At 42.9% G+C, this 23,157-nt stretch overlaps 1 protein-coding gene across 1 annotated transcript in view; it reads right to left on the bottom strand.

Annotated features, from left to right (window-relative positions):
• Nucleotides 1-6,284: 6,284 nt before the first annotated feature.
• The window catches only part of AMMECR1 (AMMECR nuclear protein 1), a 114,478-nt gene continuing 97,605 nt past the window's right edge, over nucleotides 6,285-23,157 (bottom strand). Inside the window, exons 4-7 of the mRNA XM_072123686.1 lie at nucleotides 17,202-17,316; nucleotides 13,805-13,895; nucleotides 9,705-9,801; nucleotides 6,285-7,698 (exon numbers count right to left, since the gene is read on the bottom strand). Of these exons, the coding sequence (XP_071979787.1) occupies nucleotides 7,584-7,698; nucleotides 9,705-9,801; nucleotides 13,805-13,895; nucleotides 17,202-17,316 (418 nt within the window). The 3' untranslated portion in view covers nucleotides 6,285-7,583. The remainder of the gene's footprint in view (nucleotides 7,699-9,704; nucleotides 9,802-13,804; nucleotides 13,896-17,201; nucleotides 17,317-23,157) is intronic.

Genomic DNA, 23,157 nt, shown 5'->3' with positions numbered 1-23,157 from the left:
CAAACTCAATTTCAGCATCTGTGGGATGTTCTGACCCAAACATATAACAGCTGGAATGCATGCAAGTTCACCCCCCCACACAGAGCAAGGAAAACAAACTTGCCTTGTGGAACTGGCCAAGGCTGGATGCACACTGCAGGGTGCAGGAGAGCAGAGGTGCGGGCGCTCCTCAACCCTCCATAGGAAGCCGAGTTGCTTCTGCCATAAAACAGCATACAGAAAATATAGGACATGTCCCATACTTTTCACAGCGGCCACCCAGCCAGGTCACAGTGCGGCAGAGTGCTCACCGCACCATGACCGGGTGCCAAAGAGCTCTATGGGGCCATTATCTGGACATAAATTTTGCAGCAAGATCACAGCCCCTATATTAGTAGTGTTCATGAGGCCTTACACAGAAGGCAAGTTGGTCCATTCACATGGGACCTCTCCTGTTTCAGTAATTGATTGAATTCCCCACAGAACAACAATTTTAGAGCATTTTTCATCATTCCATTCTGTTATTTCTTCAACAAAATTGCTAATACATTGTCATTCGCATGTGACCATGTCCTTACTCGGACCTATTAGTGCTGCCAGGGCTCGTCACGTAGTTGTGCTGTAACAAGCACTTCCCAGAAGTTTATAAACTCCTATAATATCTTATTCCCACCATCCAGCAAAGCTCCAGATTGGTTTTAGTGAAGCAGATTTATATCAAGTAGATTAATAGTACCCATCACCAGGGAGCAAGAAGTGGAGACATTCTCTAATTCCTATTCTGCTCACACTCTTCCCACTCATTTGGGTACCATGATCTGCAGATAGTAAGCACGGCACATCAGACTGCTGCCAGGGGAGAACATTCATCATCCGCTTCATTACTCAGCCTTCATCCAGACACCAGGAGTATCCAAATAGTGTTTAAGAGAGGACATCGAGTCCAAGGATCACAACCATCATTTATACAAATCTCAAAAGGCCAAGTCTTGTTATAGGGTTCTCTAGGTGGAACTGGACATCGTAAAGGACATCTACCAATAGATTAAAACTATATGCAAATGAGCCTGAGGGGCTCATCCACATCCTGGTGATAGATGCCTTTTTACATTCCGTACCGTGGCTTGTGAGGTCGGGTGTTAACTGTATGAGACGGCAATCACTCAGGATCACTAGATGTTCTTATATGTGGCCGCATGAACAAAAGGTAAGCAACCAGGGTGATACCAATACAACAAATGGGTGGAGCGAGGATTGACCAGTGTCATGTAATGGGCATTTGTTATAACACCTTTTCCTAATACAGGTTATAGTGCAATTCTATTCAGGACCCTCGTAGTAAAGCTAGCAGAAAGTGCACAGTTGTGTGCTGGATATATTAAGAGGCCACAGCCTGTAACTGAAAGGGCATCTACCACCAGGATGAAGGATAGTATGCAAATGAGCCTGAGGGGCTCCATAGGTATAAATTGAGCTCGGAGCCCCACAGGCTCATTTGCATGTAGTCCTTAATCCTGGTGGTAGGTGTCCTTTAAAGCACACAATGCACCAGCACACAAAGAAAATCTACCATTTGTTTTCTTGCATTTGTAGGCTACACCGATGCAGCAACACATCTTGTTTAATCCCAGAGCTGAGTGGTTTTGCTGATAAAACAATTATAATATTATGATAATGAGGTTCTGTTGCTCCTGTGGTTTTGATCACAATACACAAAAACAAATGGTAGATTTCCTTTGATAAAAGGTCCTATTTTCAGGCAGCATGTTATAGAGCAGGTGGAGATGTGCAGATTGTACAGTTTCCAGTCTGCAGGCAGGAAGTTATGGATCAGAACATTTCTTAATGGATAATATTCAGGTTAGACCATTTGGATAGTATTTTGTCTCTGGTCTTGGCTTTAAGATGGAAATAGTTTTTCTAGGCTTGCAGATGGGTGCTACAGGGCTGAAGCAGACAGCTCGACTTCGCTCTTCTGACTGTAAGGCTCTAAAAATTATGGATTGTTTGGGAACATCGGGCACTAGAGAGAATATTCTAACTACACATGAATCAGTGGATCATAAGGACAGAGTTTATGGAGGTGCTGAAAGATTCTTTTAATGTTCAGCAGTTAGAGGAGACTCCCCCAATGCTCAAGTCCCATCTACACTCCTGCTGCTACTAACACTATAATGGGAATTAAGTCACAGGTTTTGACGTTCTAAAATATCACCAATGCAATGTAGGCATAGAATTACAGATCCCGGGGATTTAGTAAGAGGCCCTGACAGCTGCATCCCTTTTAGATGCCATTTTTATAAATATGCTAATTAGTCAGAAGTGCTTCAGAGGACGTTAACAGAGCATTTAATCCTCCAATGCAAACCATATACAATGAGCCTACAGGGCTCTCGCTGTGTGCTGCTTCTCCACAGTGCACCTGCCTACACACACCAGCGCAGGTGCACTGAGAGCCCTGACTTCAATGAAGGGTGTGGAACCTCGTGTGCTGCTACCCAATTAGTACAAATATGAAAAAACTATTAAAGAAAAACCCCTACTTAGTACTCCTGCTTCACTGAATTACTACGCTGGCGCAAGGGCACCAGAGAGGAATCAAACGTACCTTTTTAATGAACTGATATCTAGACAAGTATGAAGGTTTGTTATGGAGAGCGCTACAGGGCGATCTGGGTCACTATAGGTCCACAAGGATCTGAAGTGCCCCAATAAAACCTGAACTAGCGCGCCAGTACTCACCGATATTCCAGCATGCGCCTTTAACGAAATCATCCAAACACCAAAGTAATATTTCAAACTCAGCCACGTGATCAGAAAATAAAAATAAACTCAAGAAGAGCAGCTGTCCGTCTTTTTCCATATTTTATTTGGGTATTTTAAAAGGTAACAATAGTGTTAAAACTACTACAATATCTTTCCACAGCCATAGCTCACAGACCCACAAATAACCTTCTATATATAGATTTTTTTTTTTTTGCCTTTTCTCCATTTTTACCTTTTTTTTAACCTTACCTATCATAATAAAATGCCCATTATAACAGTTTCACACTAATAGCAACTATATGTGGAGGGAAGGATCTAGTATAATGGAAAGGAGAGGGGCATGTATTCTGTGATGTCATTATTGTAATTTGTAATCAAGTTAATAAGCAGAGAAATTATGGGGGCGCAGCTACGCCAGGCAGCCACGTGGCCCGTCTTCTATAGGTCCTTCGTAGCTGAAGAAGCCCCACAAGACATTGCTCTACAATGCATCCCGAGGATCCTTAGCTGTGAAGGTGATCACCAATGCATTGACATCAAGCTGGTGATAAAGCCAAAGCAATTTCTTCTGTAACATATAAAAACACTAAACTTAGAAACTAGATCCCAAAATATTTCTGAAAAAAGAATCAACTTTGATATACAAAAACAGTCATTGTATGTTTTATACAAAAGTTTTCAAACATAAGTTCGTTTTCTCAGTGCGTTTTTCAACCAGCTTAAGTTACTGGGTCCAGCGCAATGTATTTATATAGAGATTTTTTTTTGTTTTTATTTTTTTTTTACCATTTTTATTATATTTTTTCCCCCGGAACAGTAATATAAAAAGAAAAAAAAACAAAAAACAAAAACAGAATCTTCTTGTAGAAAGAATCTTTTGCTGGTCTTAATGAATGTAACATGGAACCCTTTAATTCTCAGAGGCACACAAAAAAGGGCTCCTTACACAAAAGAATGAACAGGGAAAAAAAAAAAAAAAAGTCATCAGTTTATTTATACAGAGGATGCATTTTTCCAGTCTCCTCAAATAAACTTGATTCACTTTAACATCACTAGAAAAAAACAAAATCTGTTAGAAACTGTACAAAAAATTAAAAAAAAAAAAAATAACACATTTTAATCCTGCAGGATTGTTTGATAGGACGAAAAGGCTTAAAAGGAGCAGCATTTAAAGTATGGCCAGAGGTTTCTTTGGTTTGGTCTAACATACAAGAGATGTAATCTCAGACAGATTTACTATTTGTTAATTGTTAAGAAACCTGCACGATTGAAGACGAGCACTAAGAAGAATGTTATACAAGTGGGAGGTGCCTCCAGGGGTCCGCCCCTTCCTATGGAGGAGATGCACACACTGGTGTCTGCACCACAGAGAGCAGCAGCAGCTTTGTTAGCAGCTTGGTTGTGTACAGAATGAATAACCAATTCAAGAAGGCTGGTTATGGACAGAAGCCGAAATCTCATAGAGGCAGCATACACCAAGATGGCAGACACAGGAAAGGCAACACACACATGATAAAGGAACGTCTGACAAAAACATGGAGTACGGTATTAAAAAATGCATACATTCTCTGTAAGGTTAGATTAAAAACTAAGCGATTCCAGCTAGATGGTTCAGTGTGACCTTCTAAAACATCTGATGGGTGCGGAGTCTAAGGGCTTTAACTAATAATTAAAAAAAAAAAATTGAGTCCATAAAAACAAAATTAAAAAAAAAAAAAAAAAAAAAGGGTTAAATGGAGAGTGTAATTGCATAGCTGGATATTCTGGTATGAAGTACAGTAGAGGAGGACGCAATGTATGGATTAGAAACCATTATACATAGACGTGATTCCGATTATTTCTGCAAATGTCAGTTCTGTACGTGGGGTCCATCAAGTAACAGGTTCCACCATCTAAGCAGAGCAGAAATCCACTCCACACTTTACCTTGTAGAGTAGAACTCACAGAAGAGAATGGCGTAAAGCCCAGTCCCAGTAAGAATTCAGGTGTGACCGCAGCTTACCAAAATATCCCACCGCAAAAAGTTTTTGTTGGGGTTTATTGACAGGTGACAGATTTTATCTCTCACTCTGAAGGATTCTTGAAGAAATGCTGCTAAATGAACCCCACTTAGAAGGCCGGGATCTTCAGGGAGCAGGAGATGAAGGCAACCATCAACCTTACAGACGCAGGATCTCGGCTTTTCCATGTGGGGATAGAAGACTGCGTTCACACCTGAACACTCACGCTCTAAGGATCTTTGGGCTTTAAGCATTCACCTTGGCCGCACAAGTGACACCATCCCAACTGTATAACAATCTTTAGACTTTTTTTTTTTAGATAATCAACAGCTACTTAAAGACATATGCAATTTTGCACTAAGCTGTATACAAAAGGACACACAAACAATCCTTTTTGTGTTTTTTTTTTTTCCGATCTCCCCTAAGCCATGCTGGGAAGTATTGCTGACCTTGTACTATCAAAACCTGCAGGATTGGCATTTATTCAATATCTCATTATTACACAAGTAAGAAACATCTGTAGAACATCTGCATATATCGAGAATTAGTAAAAATCGGATATGATCTTGGAGTTGGCATGACCAGTCACGGGACCTTGTGCAAGGATGATTAGCACCTTTAAATACAAAGAGTTTAAAAATATAAAGGAAATTCTAAAGCTCATTCATGAAAGAACGGTGCAACCTGCGCCAACAAAAAAAAAAGAACATTTTGCTGTGCCAGTATTGGTAAAAGAACACTTTTTTTGCAGCAAAAAAAAAAAAAAAATCATGATTTTACTTGTGCTCACTTTGTTTAGTGGATGTAAAACAAAAAAGACTAAGAAAAAAAAAAAATTACAAAGAAAATATTTCTGCTCCGTGCACCTGAGTATGGGGGGGAACGGAGACAAAAACTAAAATTTTCATCCTAGGCATCTCCCGTTGCCAAGAGAACCTACAACGTATTGGTGTGACAAATTTTGGAAGCCGCTCAGCCACCAAAATATCTCCTCAGCAGTGTGCGCTGGCAGAGTGCGATTTATTTAAGGCATCCAAACAGGGGGACGATCCGTGCCGCCGTAGTCCGCAGCAGTGAGGATGGCCAAGTTTAGAGCAAATGATGTGGATGAAGGAACTGCTGAATAGTAAGCCACCTCTGCAGCGAGAGTGGCTTATGATGCTGTCTCAGTATAAGCCTCTCTAGCTACTAGGAGGTTACAAACTGCAGCCACTATAACACAAGCACATCTATATCAATCTTTCCAGCATGCTAATTCTGCCAATACAAGACAGCAGCCGAGCTTTGCTCCACACAAGATGTCCCTAGCTCTACCAGAAAAGTCTACCAACTCTGTGCCCGACAGATCCGTAAAGCTATGATAAGGCTAATGGCACTTGAGCAGGGAAACCTTAAATTAAGATTTCTAAAAAAAAAAAAAAAAAAAAAGCACATTCCATGCCAATGAGGTGACACCTTGGACTCTCCACAGTTCACACCTTACCGGTGGCGACCTCCATCCGGGAGTTTACTTGGCTCTGGTGAGGAGCCAAGTAAACTCCTGGATGGAGGTTTCCGCCAGTAGGGTGTGATGGTGGAGACTCCAAATGCTGAGATCCCTGCTAACCACAGGGTCATGCCTTCCTGCGCAGAAAGGGAGCAAAGCTTGTAAAATTACCCTGCTACTCCAATCAGCGGAGAAAGCTCAAAAACCTTAGTCCGGACAGCACACGTGTGCTAGCATTGCTTCACACAAACAGGGGGCATAAGACCACCACACTCTTACACAGTGAAGGTACAATTATTCTGTGGATAGAGGAGTTTATGATGGTGGGTAATCCATCGGGAAGCCTGACCACACTACAGCTGTTGGTTGCCGCAATAGGCTGAGTCCACTTTTCAGGTGGACCACTTACTAGCCCACAAATTGCACTTCTGCAAGTATCCATCGACACAAAGCAGCACTGACCAATGCTTTCCGTGGCATACAACACCCTTAGCATTTACAAACATTGTAAGGATGAAATGGAGACTGATGATGGCCCTCACACCAGATAGGTAGAACATTGTGCATTAAAGCAATGACAGAACAATTTCATTAACCATGTAAATGCATGTTATCTAACACTGCAAGGCGATTCTGAGGTAGGGTTTAAAACATCTGACCGATACAGGTAAAGCGTTCCATCATATGCCTCATTGTGCTGCCATAATCTGTAAACACCTCAGTAATAGGTCACAGCCAAACACGGAAATGGAGAAATCAACTTAATACTCTTCTGATGGATGAGCGACCAGACAAATGTATGACCTTAAATTCTACAAATAAAAAAAAATCATTGAAAATGCCAAGAAAAACACAACATCCTTCCCAAGATTTGTGAAGCAATAGAAGCCAACACTGAAAGGGATATATGGTAAAATAGGAAACGTTAATGATATGTAGCAGGCGCTAACTAGCTAAGCACACACGTCTATCCTTACGCCAATCACAGATCCTTCCATCCACATTCATTAAGAACCCTGATTAGTAGGGATATAGGTAAGCAAAACACAAACTGTAAAATAGTGTAAGAAGTAAATGTAAAAGAAAATATAGGTATATGCTGCAAAAAAAACTCAGTAGCTCAAAACAATTCTAAAAAAAAACTGGGAAAAAAAAAAACATTGTGGGTACTTAAGATGTCTTCCCACCCGTTGCCCTGGTTAGCGCTGCCATGAAAAGCAAAGTCTAAACAGGACAACGGAAACAATCATCATAAAATTGTACAGTAATAGAGATAGCTAGACCAGGAGGGAGCGGGGTCCCCTGGGAAGAGTTCTGCTGAGAGGTCTAGTGACTGGTCATGCGGCTCAGTGTCAGGAATAATGGTTGTAGGGCGGGAGGGGGTGCCCGATGCCGTTTTGAAAGTGGTGGTGCTGACGGTGGGAAAGGTACTCGGCATAGCTCATTGTCATCTTCTCACTACGATATCTGCACAGGAGAGACAAGAGAACATGTTAAGCAGCAGAACGCAAGGTACATGCAACACCATCAAATCAATACATCGTATGCCACAAGTAGCTCTAAATTACTACATAAAGGACATGTAGTACAAGCCCCTATAGCAGTGAGGGCAAACCTGTTAAGAGACAGAGTGCCCAAACTACAACTCAAACCCTACTTAATGGCAAAGTGCTGGGACTATGAGCCCGCGTGTCAACAGAAGGGGCTCCGAGTGATGCCTCTGGCACCAGAGCCACAGGTTCCCTCCTACTGCCCCATTTCTTTCATGACCCAGTGTGGTGCCAGCATCCAGAAAATCCACTTTGAAGTAAGATGTAAATTGATTATATAAAGTCAAGGAGGCGGAGATTATAACACTGAAGTCAAGTTGTCTCTTCCTCAGAAAGCCCCTTCGCTGTAATTGATGGTCCTACATCCAAAGACATCACTAACCAGATCTCCTGAAGTCTGATGCACAATGTCAATCACAGAGGAGGAGGCGTTCAGAGCTCTGCACCTTGACTTCAGTGTTAAACTCTTGATTTTATGCAACCAACTTACATCTCACTTCAAGGTTTATTTTCTGAATGATGCCACCATACAGGAGAATGAAAGAAAAAAAACTACAAGGTGTTTTGCATTTGACAAAAAGGCTATAGAATTGCAGGTCATGGCCATACCACATACATTAAGAACAATACCATAAACCAAGACATATATAGAGATCACTTTCCAGGAGGTGGGCCATGTAATGTAAAGAAAACCCGAGTGAGGTCAGTAAACTGATAGGTCAGCAAAAGTCCCCCGATGCAATGAAACTTAACCAAATGCTACTACAGACAACTAATGCAGTCATTGAATGTAGGTCAGGGCAGGACAAAGACAGCCTGTGAAATAAGAGTGGTGGATGCAGGATTACTCTGTACACTACCTCTGCTGCCCTGCAGACCAGTCATTATAGGGATGGACATTAGGGGATAGTGATGCTGAATTAGCCTATCGTAACCAAGTAGTCAGACTGCAGATAAAACCTGCCGATTTGTTTTGGAAAGTTAGAGGATAATAACAGGATCCATGAGGGTCCGGACTGCTGGGATCTTCCCCAATCATGAGAAGGAACACCCAGCAATCTGCAAAACATGGGTCCCATTCTCACTAACGTGTGGAGTGGTAGGTCAATCATTGGGTATCTCCAGCAATCTCTGGCAGTGAATAGGAGTGCCACAGTCAGCCAAGCGCTGTGCTCAGCAATCTCAGACGAATTTCATACTAATGAATCAAGTGGCAGGACACAATTGATGCTGGATATGCCCTCCGCCCATTAGCAAGAAAAGCACCCATTCTCCAGAATGCTAGGGGTTTGTTCCAATGATCATGAGGGGCCCAGCAGTAAGCTCAGATTGTTGAGGGTTAATTTTGGATGCCAAAGGCAATTGTTAAATCTGGTGGGTGGGGGTGCCGGCTGTTGGACTCCTGATCTGAAACAGAACCTGAATAAAAATCAGGTTAATGTACATTATCCCGTCCATAGCAATCTGTCCCAGGGTTATATATCTTAACCTGCTGCCGAACATGAAGCTGTGGGGACCCCCATTGTAAGTCCATGGCATCTCAGACATCTATACCAATAATTCATCTTTCTCAATCTGTGGCAATTTCAGTACACAGGAGCTTCTTAAAGGGCGACTCTAGTTTCAGCTACTAGAACTTTTCCATTGTAAAATGACAGGGTATTTTTTATCCCTGTCTGCACAATCTCTGCTTGCTGTCATTAAGTGTTCACTTTCAGAGGGTACAAGTATATGAGAAACTTCATAATATCTGCTGACATATATGTGATACTCCTTTAAGAAAGGGACAAGGACTGGGCAGCAGTAAAGGCTCCGTTATCAGTAGTCGCAGTAACACAATGCTGCGTTTGTTCACTTAATGTATCTTCTTGGAAAATATTTGATAAATAACTTGTGCAATGTGTCGCTCGGCGCTCGCCATACCTGGTCAGTTTTATAGTTTTCCTGAAGTCATTACTGATTGCAGCTTTGTATCCACCTTTCCTCAATAAGGAATCAATGGTTTGTATGTGGTCCCAACCTACAAAAGAAAATAAAAAGGTATGTGTCCCATGTCCATGAATACATTGCCATTTGTTACCTCTATTGTATTCAACAATACTGGGCCATATAATCAATCCTTGATGCCTAATGACTCCAGATTACTTCAAATCGACAGATCCAATGCTATAGGCAACAAGCGCTCCATCTATCATCCCTATCATTGCTCCTATTGTGCTACAACTAATTGTCATGGGCAATACACAAAGTACAGTGGGTACGGAAAATATTTCTCACGGTTTTATGACTGTGAGAAGTTCAAAAAAGCTACTTTTTCACTAATTTAGGTACATTCTGCCCTCATCTTGAAAGTAAATAGAAATGTAGGTATTTTTAATAATTTATTAAAAGAAAAACGTAAATATCACATGGTCATTATTATTCAGACCCTGTGCTGTGACACATTTGGGAACTCACAAGCTGTCAATTCCCTTCTGATCCTCCTTGAGATGGTTCTACTCCTTCATTGGAGTCCAGCTGTGTTTGATTATACAGATTAGACTTTAATAAGAAAGGCATACACCTGTCTATATAAGATCTCACTGCTCACACTCTGGTCTTATGAAGGGAAGATTGAACTTGTTGGGGTCAACTCTAAGCGGAATGTGTGGAGAAAACCAGGCGCTGCTCATCACCTCCCAACAGTGACACATGGTAAGAGCATCATACTATGGGGGCAGGGACAGGACCACTGGTTGCAACGGAAGGAAAGATGAATACGGCCAAGTACAGAGGTATCCTGGATGAAAACCTCATCCAGATGCTATGGACTGCAGAATGGGCCGGGGTTCACCTTTCAACAAGACAATGACCCAATGCACACAGCTACCAAAGCAGTGGCTTCAGAAAATCTCTGTGACCATTCCTGACTGGCCCAGCCAGAGCCCTGACCTAAACCCAATTGAGCATCTCTGGAGAGACTTGGAAATGTCTGTCCAACATCCAACCCGAAGGAACTGGAGAGGATCTGCAAGGAAGAAGGATCCCCAAATCCAGGTCTGAAAAACTTGTTGCATCATTCCCAAAACGACTCATGGCTGTACTAGTATTACTGAGCACAGGGTCTGAATACTTATGTGACCATTACTATTTCAGTTTTTCTTTAATTAATAAAAAACTACATTCATGGGGGGGGGGCATTGTCAAGTGCAGAGTGTACATTAATGTGCAAAAAAACTTTTTTTGATCTTACCAAGTGGCTGCAATGAAAGAGAATATAAAAGGGTCTAATTACTTTCTATAGCCCCTGGATATCCTGTGTATAAGGGATAATCTGATCAGTGGTGGTCCTTTAGCTGCGCCCCTAACTGATTACAAAATGTCATGGGACCCCCACAATTAGGTTGTTATCTGCTACCCTGTGGATAGGGGGTAAAAAAAATATATATATATATATATCTCTATATCTATATATCTATCAACCATGTTACAACTTCTTTCAGTATCTTATGTGATGTGTTTCCCCCTATACAGAGGGGGACAAACCAAAATTGGTACTGTATAACCCCCCTTCAATAACTGTACTGATTACTAGGTGTCTGACCACCGGGAACCTGACTGGGAGAAGGTAGGGTAAGATCTCCCAAACTGGAAAAAGGTGTGGACATGCCTCATTTCAGGGCAGCTAGACTGAAGTGGTAGGAGTGCAGGTCAAGCATGGGTCCCCCTGAATTACTTCTTCAGAAGAGGTCCCAGTGCTCAGACACTATAGGACAAGAATTAGAGATGAGTGGACTTGATGCTTGTGTTCGGACGCCCAACCCCGGACGTATTACCAGATGGGAGGCTGAACAGCCAATCTGGTAAATGAATGTCATTGGGGTAATGTCCCCGGTGCCCATCAGACTCATTAGCATAATTTTAAATGTTCATTTTAGAAGGGAAGCCATGCATACTACAGTGGCAGAGCCTGGATCTTAGAGTAATTCCCCCTGGTTTATCAATATGGATTTTTATGGTAGATTTATGCTAGATTTATGGTAGGGGAAAAAAAATTGTACCTAAGAGACGATCTATATTTCCTAATATTGTGTATATATAGCATTTATCCATTTGGTTATAAAATGCTATATATATATATATTAAGTGAAACGTCTGTACAACACTAAAATACACCTATTTCAAATATCTTATACAGATAACATTGTATAGATCAAGTGTGTAAACTTATTTAGTTCAGGATATAAAATGTTATATAAAGTTATTAGAAGGAAACATCCAGATTGAACAATGAGGCCACAAGCACAGAGACTGCAGCCCTCTGTGTAGTATCTGGTGACAGTTCAGCTCTATGCAAGTGATCAGAACTGCAGTAGCAAATCAGAACCCATAAGAGGGGGGGCATTGCAGATGCGACCAACTTTTTCGGAATTTAATCTGGTTGTTAATGTTACGGACATTATCTGACTTGTGAATGAGAAATACTTGCTTCAAGTAAATGAACCAAAAGAAAGCAATAAAGTTCAAGAAATCTAGGCACAAAGCCATCCACTGAGAGAACATTACTACATACACACACAATAGAGCCGACATACACAGAGCGGACCTCACTAATAAATTGAGGACAGGTTAAAAACATTGCTGAAAGCCAGCAATGTGTAGTGGCATCACCTTCCCAGCCGTGGGGAGAATGCAGGGGTGCAACCAATATAGCAGTGGGGGGCAATAACGAAATAATACAGGCCAGTCACATCTGTGTTAACGGGAATCTGTCGTCAGATGCCCTTTTTCTGGTTCCCCCCCCCCATGTACCCACAGAGAATAGTGTACACATTAGCAAAGAGATTTTATAGTAAAACTGGCTTTATCCGAAAAATAGATAAGTTAGATCAAAGTTTACAATCTGTTTGCAGAGCTGTGCCCCTAGTCCCATGGAAGTGGCCAGTGTGGAGAGGGGCAGACATGTATGATGTCCTGAGATATGGGGGACATGAGAGGTTTTTTTATTTGAAATTGATGCATGACGGAGCAGTTCCCCCGAGGGGAGAAGGGGGGACCAGCTTCTCACTAGCCACTCCCATGGGTCTAGGGACACAGTTGTGCATACAGAAAGGTAAACCTTTTCCGAAAAAGCCATATTTGATCAGTTTTATCGTGGCAATGAGTACAATATTCTCTATGGGGGAGCAAGAAAATGGGTTCCTAGTGACAGGTTCCCTTTAAAGAAGACCTGTCACCAGAATTTTACCATCCTACTAACAATGCCTGCTGTTACAAATTACAAATACTCCCCATATCACATAAAATTAGTTGCCAGTGAAGCCCTGTATCTTAATTACAGTCGTTTTTCTGATATGCAAATTAGCTTTCCTGACTCATGTCTGCTGGCTTGGACTCTTCTCTCTCTGCTGCCAGTAAACCATATTCCCTTATTTTGACCTACAGCTCTGCCTTGTATTACATTCATGTCATGTGACCAGAGCGACATTATCTCAGGTCCTTTAGTCTCCCAACATTAGCAAACTGTACCCATACTGTATGTATGTGATCACATGAAACATACATTGGTACATTTTGCAAATGTAAAGGGTACAGGACCTTTGGTGACATTACCATGATCATTTGACATGAACTGATAGTGGCTCCCCATGTGGTGAGATGATACAGAACAGGTTTCAATGACTATAAAAATAGGGGGGGGGGCTGTCTAGTCACAATTGCTCTCTTGCCCCGGTATGTAGTTCTGTCCAATTTACTTTAGAGTACCAGGCAGCCCAAGAACCATTTTGTATAGTCTGAGGATGGAAAACCTCTGGACAACCCCCCTGTCAGGCTTCCTCCTTACTGACCTACAGAGGAATAGTGTTAGTAAATCATATCACAAGCATACATCACATATTTAGTAGAAGATAAAAGCCTTACAATTAAAATCTGATCCACCATCTGACATCACTGCAAGGTCACATTTTGTATTTTTGGTTTGTATGTATTTTTTTTTTTTAAACTCTTTAACCAATTGTTATGAAATAAAGTGCATCAATGACCTTGCTCCTTTGCAACCTCCGGTAAGTACGTGGCGGTTCTTTTGGATCCTTTTTCATTGATGAATTCTATTCTAATGCCATGTACACCCACCTGAAAGAAACCGGTAGTTTGGTTAGTATATTTCAGGAGAGATAATACAACAATTATTCAAGTGCTGCGTGGAAGGTCACAATGTATATCGGTCCCTTTATTTTTCCTGTGTTTGTCCTTTAGAAGTTAATGCTGCAAAGAAGAAAAAAAAAAAAAAAGGAGTGCGCAAGTTAAAGCTGACGCCCAACATTGTCACCGTCATCATTCTGTAGAAAGAACAGAGGTAGAATTTTAAGCAGCCCAGAAGCCTTGCAAATGAATTAGTAATTTCTGCTGTTACCTACCACCTTCCCTCTACTCACATTATTATGTGCTGTTACCTACCATCTTCCCTCTACTCACATGATTATGTGCTGTTACCTACCATCTTCCCTCTACTCACATGTTTATGTGCTGTTACCTACCATCTTCCCTCTACTCACATGTTTATGTGCTGTTACCTACCATCTTCCCTCTACTCACATGATTATGTGCTGTTACCTACCACCTTCCCTCTACTCACATTATTATGTGCTGTTACCTACCATCTTCCCTCTACTCACATGTTTATGTGCTGTTACCTACCACCTTCCCTCTACTCACATGATTATGTGCTGTTACCTACCACCTTCCCTCTACTCACATTATTATGTGCTGTTACCTACCATCTTCCCTCTACTCACATGATTATGTGCTGTTACCTACCATCTTCCCTCTACTCACATGTTTATGTGCTGTTACCTACCACCTTCCCTCTACTCACATGATTATGTGCTGTTACCTACCACCTTCCCTCTACTCACATGATTATGTGCTGTTACCTACCACCTTCCCTCTACTCACATGAATATCTGCCGTTTCATTTTCCACATGAATGCTCTAACCACAGGTTAGGTGTTAATTGTGTGATCACCAAGGGCCTAACCATTGGGATCCCCATAAAAGAAGAGAACATAGGTTCATCCACCCCAAGGTGATATACATGCTCAGTTATTGATTCACTTGTTGGATGTTGCTAACCATGTGCAACGCTGCTCTATTCATGTAGAAAACTGTGCATCATAAATGGTCACATGATGGGTGTGTGCAGAGGTCGCATTAACGCCTCACCACGCGTCATAGACGCGTGATGAGGCGCCATTACCCCCCAAAATAATTGCCATGCGTAAAGTTACGCATGGCAATTATTCCCTGTAGCGCGCTGGCTGAGCGGCCCGGCGCGCGCTGCAAAGGAGGTACATGTCAGAAGCGTGATCGCAGAGCGCGCCCGGCGGCTCAGCGGGACACATGACACAGTGTCAGGGGCGCGCCGGAGAGACCCGAAATGAGTGCACCGGCCCCGGGGGAGACTTGTGGGCTGCGAAGATGCTGCTCCCCGTCCTGCCCAACTGTCCGCAGCTGCCTGCGTTTATGTGATCGAGGGGACCTAGAGCAGTACCGGGTGAGTGTGTGCTGTGTTGTGAGTGTGTGCTGTGTTGTGAGTGTGTGCTGTGTTGTGAGTGTGTGCTGTGTTGTGAGTGTGCAGTGTGTGCTGTGTTGTGAGTGTGCAGTGTGTGCTGTGTTGTGAGTGTGCAGTGTGTGCTGTGTTGTGAGTGTGCAGTGTGTGCTGTGTTGTGAGTGTGCAGTGTGTGCTGTGTTGTGAGTGTGCAGTGTGTGCTGTGTTGTGAGTGTGCAGTGTGTGCTGTGTTGTGAGTGTGCAGTGTGTGCTGTGTTGTGAGTGTGCAGTGTGTGCTGTGTTGTGAGTGTGCAGTGTGTGCTGTGTTGTGAGTGTGCAGTGTGTGCTGTGTTGTGAGTGTGCAGTGTGTGCTGTGTTGTGAGTGTGCAGTGTGTGCTGTGTTGTGAGTGTGCAGTGTGTGCTGTGTTGTGAGTGTGCAGTGTGTGCTGTGTTGTGAGTGTGCAGTGTGTGCTGTGTTGTGAGTGTGCAGTGTGTGCTGTGTTGTGAGTGTGCAGTGTGTGCTGTGTTGTGAGTGTGCAGTGTGTGCTGTGTTGTGAGTGTGCAGTGTGTGCTGTGTTGTGAGTGTGCAGTGTGTGCTGTGTTGTGAGTGTGCAGTGTGTGCTGTGTTGTGAGTGTGCAGTGTGTGCTGTGAGTGTGCAGTGTGTGCTGTGTTGTGAGCGGAGTGTGTGCAGTGTGTGTTGTGAGTGTGCAGTGTGTGCTGTGTAGTGTGTGCTGTGTTGTGAGTGGTGGTTGTGCAGTGTGTGTTGTGAGTGGTGGTTGTGCAGTGTTGTGCAGTGTGTGCAGTGTTGCGCGTGTGTGCAGTGTTGCGCGTGTGTGCAGTGTTGCGCGTGTGTGCAGTGTTGCGCGTGTGTGCAGTGTTGCGCGTGTGTGCAGTGTTGCGCGTGTGTGCTGTGCTGTTTTGTGCGTGTGTGCTGTGCTGTTTTGTGCGTGTGTGCAGTGTGTGCAGTGTGTGCAGTGTTGTGCGTGTGTGCAGTGCTGTTTTGTGCGTGTGTGCAGTTTGTGTTGTGCAGTGTGTGCTGTGTTGTGAGTTTGTTGTGAGTGTGTGCAGTGTGTGTGCCTGCGTGCGCGCGCTGTGTTCTGTGTGAGTGTGCCATGTGTGCGGTGTATTACCAAAATTTTCATACTCCTCCTCGGGTAAAAATACTCCTCAAAAATGGTGAGAGGAGTATTTTTACCCTTTTGGAAAAATGTTAGTGCGACCTCTGGGTGTGTGGGTATATTCAGGGCTACAGGGGTGACAAAGCCAAGGCTCTGCACTCAGAGCCATCAGTGAGAGGAAAGCAGCCTGGCAGCCTCAAAACCTATATCAGAGGAGATTAAGCCAAATCCCTGTTGAATCCATGAGCACAGCATACGTCAGAGAAATTATACAAGCTGTTGCCTTATTTCTATTGCTATTCCTGGAAATCATAAGTGCAGACACTAACGCTCTCACCGCTGGCTTTATACAATACTCACTTCTTTGAGCATGTATACAGGGGAGCCGGCTATCAATGTGAGTGAGCAGCTGAGATTTCTGGAGTTTCTAGCCAGAACAAAAGTCTATCAAACAAAGGCAAAAAACCTACGAAAAGAGTAGGGTAGTGGTGTTAGTAGGTAGTAGTAGTAGTAGTAAAAGGCTAGGTTATAGTTTTTTCTTAGAAGAGCCCCTTTCTACATAGTAATAGGTTAACATTAAGTGAGACTGTGGGAAACTGTGGAACAGGCATAATTATTTTAATAGTGTTGGGGAGAGAGCACATGGTGTATATATATGGACTGCCTTGAAGAAATGGGCACCAGTTTGCCCATGAAAATTTATCATGGCAGTATATTTAGAAGATTTGCACTTGATTTGTACTTAAAGGGATATTATTTATCTCATCTCTTACCTCCCAGTCCAAGTAATCACATACATCTTCAAAATTTGTAAGCAGAGACACTGAGCAGAATAGCCGTGGCAGCTCATCCCTCGTCATTGGGGGAAAACGGCTATCTTTAAGGGCACTGAAAGACACAAAGAAAAAAGGTTTCACGTTTTGCAAGCAACATGTAAAGAAAACACACAAACTTTCCAGAGACCCATCCTGGGAACATCTACTTAAATTTTTGGCATCATACACAACTACATAAAAGGATGAATATGTGGAGGCTTGTAAGAGGATTAAAATAGGAACCCACAAACTTACACTTAAAAGCAAGCGGCATGTGACACCCCCCCCCCCCCCCTCCACACAAAATCCTTCCATTATTAATGTTTTTAGGCTGGAAATAAATATGTATTTAAGATTCTTCACTCCATTTAAACCACCATGTAATTAAACTCAATAGTTACCATAGCCAGATGTCTCTGCAGACTACATCAACTATACATATGGAAACTGGCTTTCCCTGCAGTGTAAAAATAGTCATAGAAATCATGGTTTCAACCATTTATAGTTTATGTAAAGTGCTAGATATTTTACATCAGATTTTTAGTAGAAACTAAACCGTGTAACTCCAATATATATGAGGTGTTAAAGGGCATCGGTCTGCTCCCAGGTGACAGGCTGAACATAAGGTCTTGTAGATGAGAGGCCATGCATCACAAGCAGACATTTCTAGAGAGTAACTGAAAACTAAATAAAGATTTTTTTATATACAGGCAGTCTCCTACTTGAGGACACTCTACTTACAGACGACCCTAGTTAAAAGATGGACCCGTCTGCCCCCTGTAACCTCTGGTGAAGCTTTCTGGATGTTACCTTAGTCAAAGGCTACAATGATTATATGTAAGGTGTCTGTAATTAAGCTTTATTGATAACCTTTGGTCCAATAACAGCTAAAAATTTGGAAACTCCAATTGTCACTGGGGCAAAAAATATTTTTGGCTGGAACTACAACTACAAAATACTGTATACAGTTTCAACGTATGAACAAATTCAACTTAAGAACAAACCTATGGAACATATCTTGTTCATAGCCCGGGGACTGCCTGTATATTCAAAAACTGGATAAGCGGTGGCACCAGACTTTATGAAGTGCAAATGAACATTTTCTGTGCACCAAAGATTTTTGAATGTGAAGCATACAGGCCTCAGATGCACAACACCTCACTTACAAGACCATGTGCTTAGCTTATATGTGACAGAAGAGCTCAGTTTCCCTTTAAGCGCTTGACTATTGTAATCTAATTATATGTTATCCCTTCTAAAACAAGACCTCATTGTAAAAGCAAGTGCAAATACATCAGGAAACACCGACCAGAGCCCCTCAGACTCATTAGCATAGTTCTAAAAGTCGATTTTAGAAGGAAGGAGGCCATGGATAAGAAATATAGGTGCCTGGATCTATGAGCAAGTGCCCCTGGTTTATGATGGATTCTGATGGTAGATTTTACTGAATCACTATACAGTCAAGCTCCTCCACTGTATGAAGCATTGCTGTATTTGTACAGTGGATCTGACCTGGGATGACCTGGGAGGCAGGCCAACCAGACGCACACTGCTTTTCCTGATGACCTATCCAGCCCAATTAGAATTACACATCCATTAGGAAATCACTGGGTAAACATCCAGCTAAACAGTCTGTATCTGTAATAGAAACCATTCTTCACTGAGGGCAGAGGTGGCCTTCACATAACGAATAAAAGAGTGGAGCGAAAACACTGAAGGTTCTGCTACAGGAGGACAAGGACAGTGGAGCAGATAACAGACCTTCAGAAAACAGACCAGGATTTCATCATAAATCAGAAACACTCCATAATGATAAAATAGTTACTGTCCATGCCATCATGGTCCTCTGCCTAACCCTCTTGTCATTGTGAGGCCGTTGTGTGTGGCTGCGGTAGCTGATGGCTGGCTGCAGCTGTGACACGTCCTCTATTGTAAAGTCACCTCTGCCAGCAGCAATTCTTTGCTTTGTTTTCCACAAAGGGAACAATATTGAGCTGCAATGACAAGACACAACAAGGGACCCTTATGTAGGTGCTGCAAGTTGTGCTGGAAGGGGTTACCCTGGCTTTTTAGCAATGGTATAGTATACAGATGTAATAATAATAATTCCTCTATATAGCACACACAGATTACACAGGGCTACACAGAGATTGCCAAATCTGTCTCTGTCCACATGGGGCTCACAATCTTATCAACCTACCAGTATGTTTTGGCATGTGGGGGGGGGGGGGGGGGGGGAAAGGGGGGACTCACGTAAACACGGAGAACATCTTATAGATATTGACCCTGGGACTTGAAGCCAGGTCACCAGCACTGCAAGGCTGTAATGCTAACCACTTAGCCACCGTGTTGCCCTAGATGAGAGTTTAACGCTTTGCACCCCAAATATGCTGCTGGGGCGGATCCTATAAAAGCTATTTATTTCTCGGATCCTTCCGCTACAGGTAACTTCTGTGTTTTGTGTTACTTTGACTGTAAATTCTTTCTGTGCATATTTCTATTGTAATCCCCATTAGAATAATGGACTCCATAAGTGGCATTGCTACACGGTGTACATCCTGTGCCATGTATGCTTTCCTTGAACAGCCGTTCGAGGGGGAATACTGCTGTGTGGGGTGTGTGAAAATTGCTCATCTGGAAGCCCAGATTCTGGATCTAAATGAGCAAGTTTCAAGGCTGCGGGCAATTGATAATATGGAACGAAGTTTGCTGCTCCTGGAGCACAAACTCTCTGGGGAAGATGGCTGTGGGGAGGGAAGTATGGAGGTGCAGAATGAGGGGGCAGCTAGTTGGGTAACATGTAGAAGGCGGGGTAGAGGGAAGAGTTGTAGAGAGTCTAGTCCTGATCTGGTGCACCCCAATAAGTTTGCCAGGCTGGTGGATGAGGGGGATATCAGCTCTGGGGTAGCAATGCTGCAGAAAGACATGGCCGCTAGCAACCAGGGGACTGTCTGCTCCGGTAAGAAGGGTAATGGGAGCACAGGCAAGGTCAGACAGGTGCTGGTAGTGGGAGATTCCATTATTAGGGGAACACACAGGGCAATCTGTCACAAAGACCGTGCATACCGAACAGTGTGTTGTTTGCCGGGTGCTCGGGTTCGGCATGTTGCGGATCGGGTTGACGGATTACTGGGAGGGGCTGGTGAGGAACCAGCGGTCATGGTCCACATTGGCACTAATGACAAAGTAACAGGTAGGTGGAAGGTCCTTAAAAATGATTTCAGAGATTTAGGCCATAAGCTCAGGGCAAGGACCTCAAAGGTAATTTTCTCCGAAATACTGCCTGTACCACGTGCCACACCAGAAAGGCAGCGGGAGATCAAGGAGGTAAATAAGTGGCTCAAAAGTTGGTGTAGGAAGGAGGGGTTTGGGTTCATGGAGAACTGGGATGACTTTTCTGTGGGCTACAGGCTCTACAGTAGGGATGGGCTGCACCTCAATGGGGAGGGGGCCGCTGTTTTAGGGGAAAAAATGGCTAGAAGGTTGGAGGAGTGTTTAAACTAGAGACCTGGGGGGAGGGCAACTACACTTGTGCAGGGCAAATAGACGGTGTACATAGAGAGCTGGGAAGGGTCATAGTCCATGGGGGAGGAAGGGGGGCTGGAATGAGATTGGGGAATAAGGACAAAAGGAATACGGACAGGGAGAACCATATAAAGTGTGTGTACACAAATGCCAGAAGCCTCACAAACAAAATGGAGGAACTGGAACTCTTGATGTTGGAACGGAAATATGATATAGTGGGTATCAGCGAGACATGGCTGGACAGTAGATATGACTGGGCTGTTACTATAGATGGTTATAGTCTTTTTAGAAAGGATCGTATAAATAAAAAAGGGGGAGGGGTTTGTTTATATGTGAATTCTTGCCTCAAGCCCGTCCTGCGAGATGACATCAGTAACGCAAATGTGGAGTCCCTATGGGTGGAGATAAGGGGAGGGAAAAATAAAAATAAAATATTACTAGGGGTTTGTTATAAGGCTCCAAATATAATGGAGGCAGCAGTGGAAATGCTGATAAGTGAAATGGATGCGGCTTCAAAGCATGGTGAAGTACTTATCATGGGGGACTTCAATTACCCAGATATTGACTGGGGGGCAGAAACCTGCAGGTCCTTCAAAGGCAGCAGGTTCTTGTCAACAACAAAAGACAATTACCTGTCGCAACTAGTCCTGGAGCCAACAAGAGGGGGGGCACTGCTGGACCTTATCCTTACCAACAGACCTGATAGGATATCAAAACTACAGGTTGGGGGGAACCTGGGGAATAGTGATCATAATATCATTGATTTTGTATTACGCTTTACTAAGAGCGTTAGTGAAGGGGCAACCAACACTCTAAACTTCAGGAGGGCAAATTTTCAGCAACTAAGGGAAGACCTTAAAGGCATAGACTGGGATAATGCTCTCAAGGACAAAAGCCCCCCCCAAAAATGGGACTTTTTCTCATATATTCTGAAAAAGTCCTGTGAGAAACACATACCTTATGGGAAAAAGCATAAAAGGAACAAGAAAAACCCTATGTGGCTAACTAGTCTTGTAAGGAAAGCAATAAGCGAGAAAGATAAAGCGTTTAAGGTGCTAAAACGTGAAGGTAGCGATGAGGCATTACAGGATTATAGAGAGAAAAATAAATCCTGTAAAAAGCAGATAAAGGCCGCAAAAATAGAGACTGAGAGAAATATTGCCAGGGAGAGCAAAAATAATCCCAAATTATTTTTCAAGTATATAAATGATAAGAAACTAAAAACAGAGAGTGTGGGTCCCCTTAGAAATAACATGGGGGTCATGGTGGAAGGAGATGAGGAAAGGGCCAATCTACTGAATGTCGCCTTCTCAACTGTCTTTACCCAGGAAAATCCCCTGGTGGAAGACACAATGAGGAATAATGTAAATTCTGTTTATAATGTCAACAGTTTAACCCAGGAAGAGGTACGGCGCCGCCTCGCAACCACTAAGATAGATAAATCACCGGGGCCAGATGGCATACACCCCCGGGTTCTGCATGAATTATGTACGGTGATAGACAGACCGTTATTTTTAATATTTGCAGATTCACTGAGGACTGGTTATGTTCCACAGGAATGGCGCATAGCAAATGTGGTACCAATATACAAAAAAGGATCAAATAGCGATCCTGGAAACTACAGACCCGTAAGTCTAACTGCTGTGGTGGGGAAAATATTTGAGGGGTTTATTAGAGATGCTATCCTGGAGTATCTCACTGTGCACAACCTTATAACCCAGCGTCAGCATGGGTTTATGAGAGATCGGTCCTGTCAGACTAATCTGATTGGTTTCTACGAGGAGGTAAGTTCAAGACTGGATCTGGGGGACGCTGTGGATGTTGTATATCTGGACTTCTCAAAGGCATTTGACACCGTGCCACATAAAAGGTTGGTATATAAAATGAGACTGCTGGGAATAGGAGAAAATCTGTGTATCTGGGTAAGTAATTGGCTTAGTGATAGAAAACAGAGGGTGGTCATTAATGGCACATTCTCAGATTGGGTTGATGTTACCAGTGGAGTGCCACAGGGGTCAGTATTGGGGCCACTTCTTTTTAATATTTTTATTAATGACCTTGTAGTGGGTTTACACAGTCAAGTTTCAATATTTGCAGATGATACTAAGCTGTGTAAAGTAATAAATACTGAGGTCGATAGTTTAGCATTACAGAGGGATTTGTGGAAGCTTGAGGGATGGGCAGAGAAATGGTTGATGAGGTTTAACGTAGATAAATGTAAAGTTATGCACTTGGGCCATGGAAACAAAAAGTATAATTATGTTCTAAACGGTCAATTACTTAGTAAAACTGAAGCTGAAAAGGACTTGGGGGTATTGGTGGATGGTAAACTTAATTTTAGTGACCAGAGCCAGGCGGCTGCTGCTAATGCAAATAAAATAATGGGATG

This window comes from Engystomops pustulosus, chromosome 9 (genome assembly GCF_040894005.1).
Source record: "Engystomops pustulosus chromosome 9, aEngPut4.maternal, whole genome shotgun sequence".
Taxonomy (NCBI): Eukaryota; Metazoa; Chordata; class Amphibia; order Anura; family Leptodactylidae; genus Engystomops; species Engystomops pustulosus.
The sequence above is the reverse complement of the archived record's forward strand: the minus strand, read 5'-3'. Positions and strand labels throughout refer to the sequence as shown.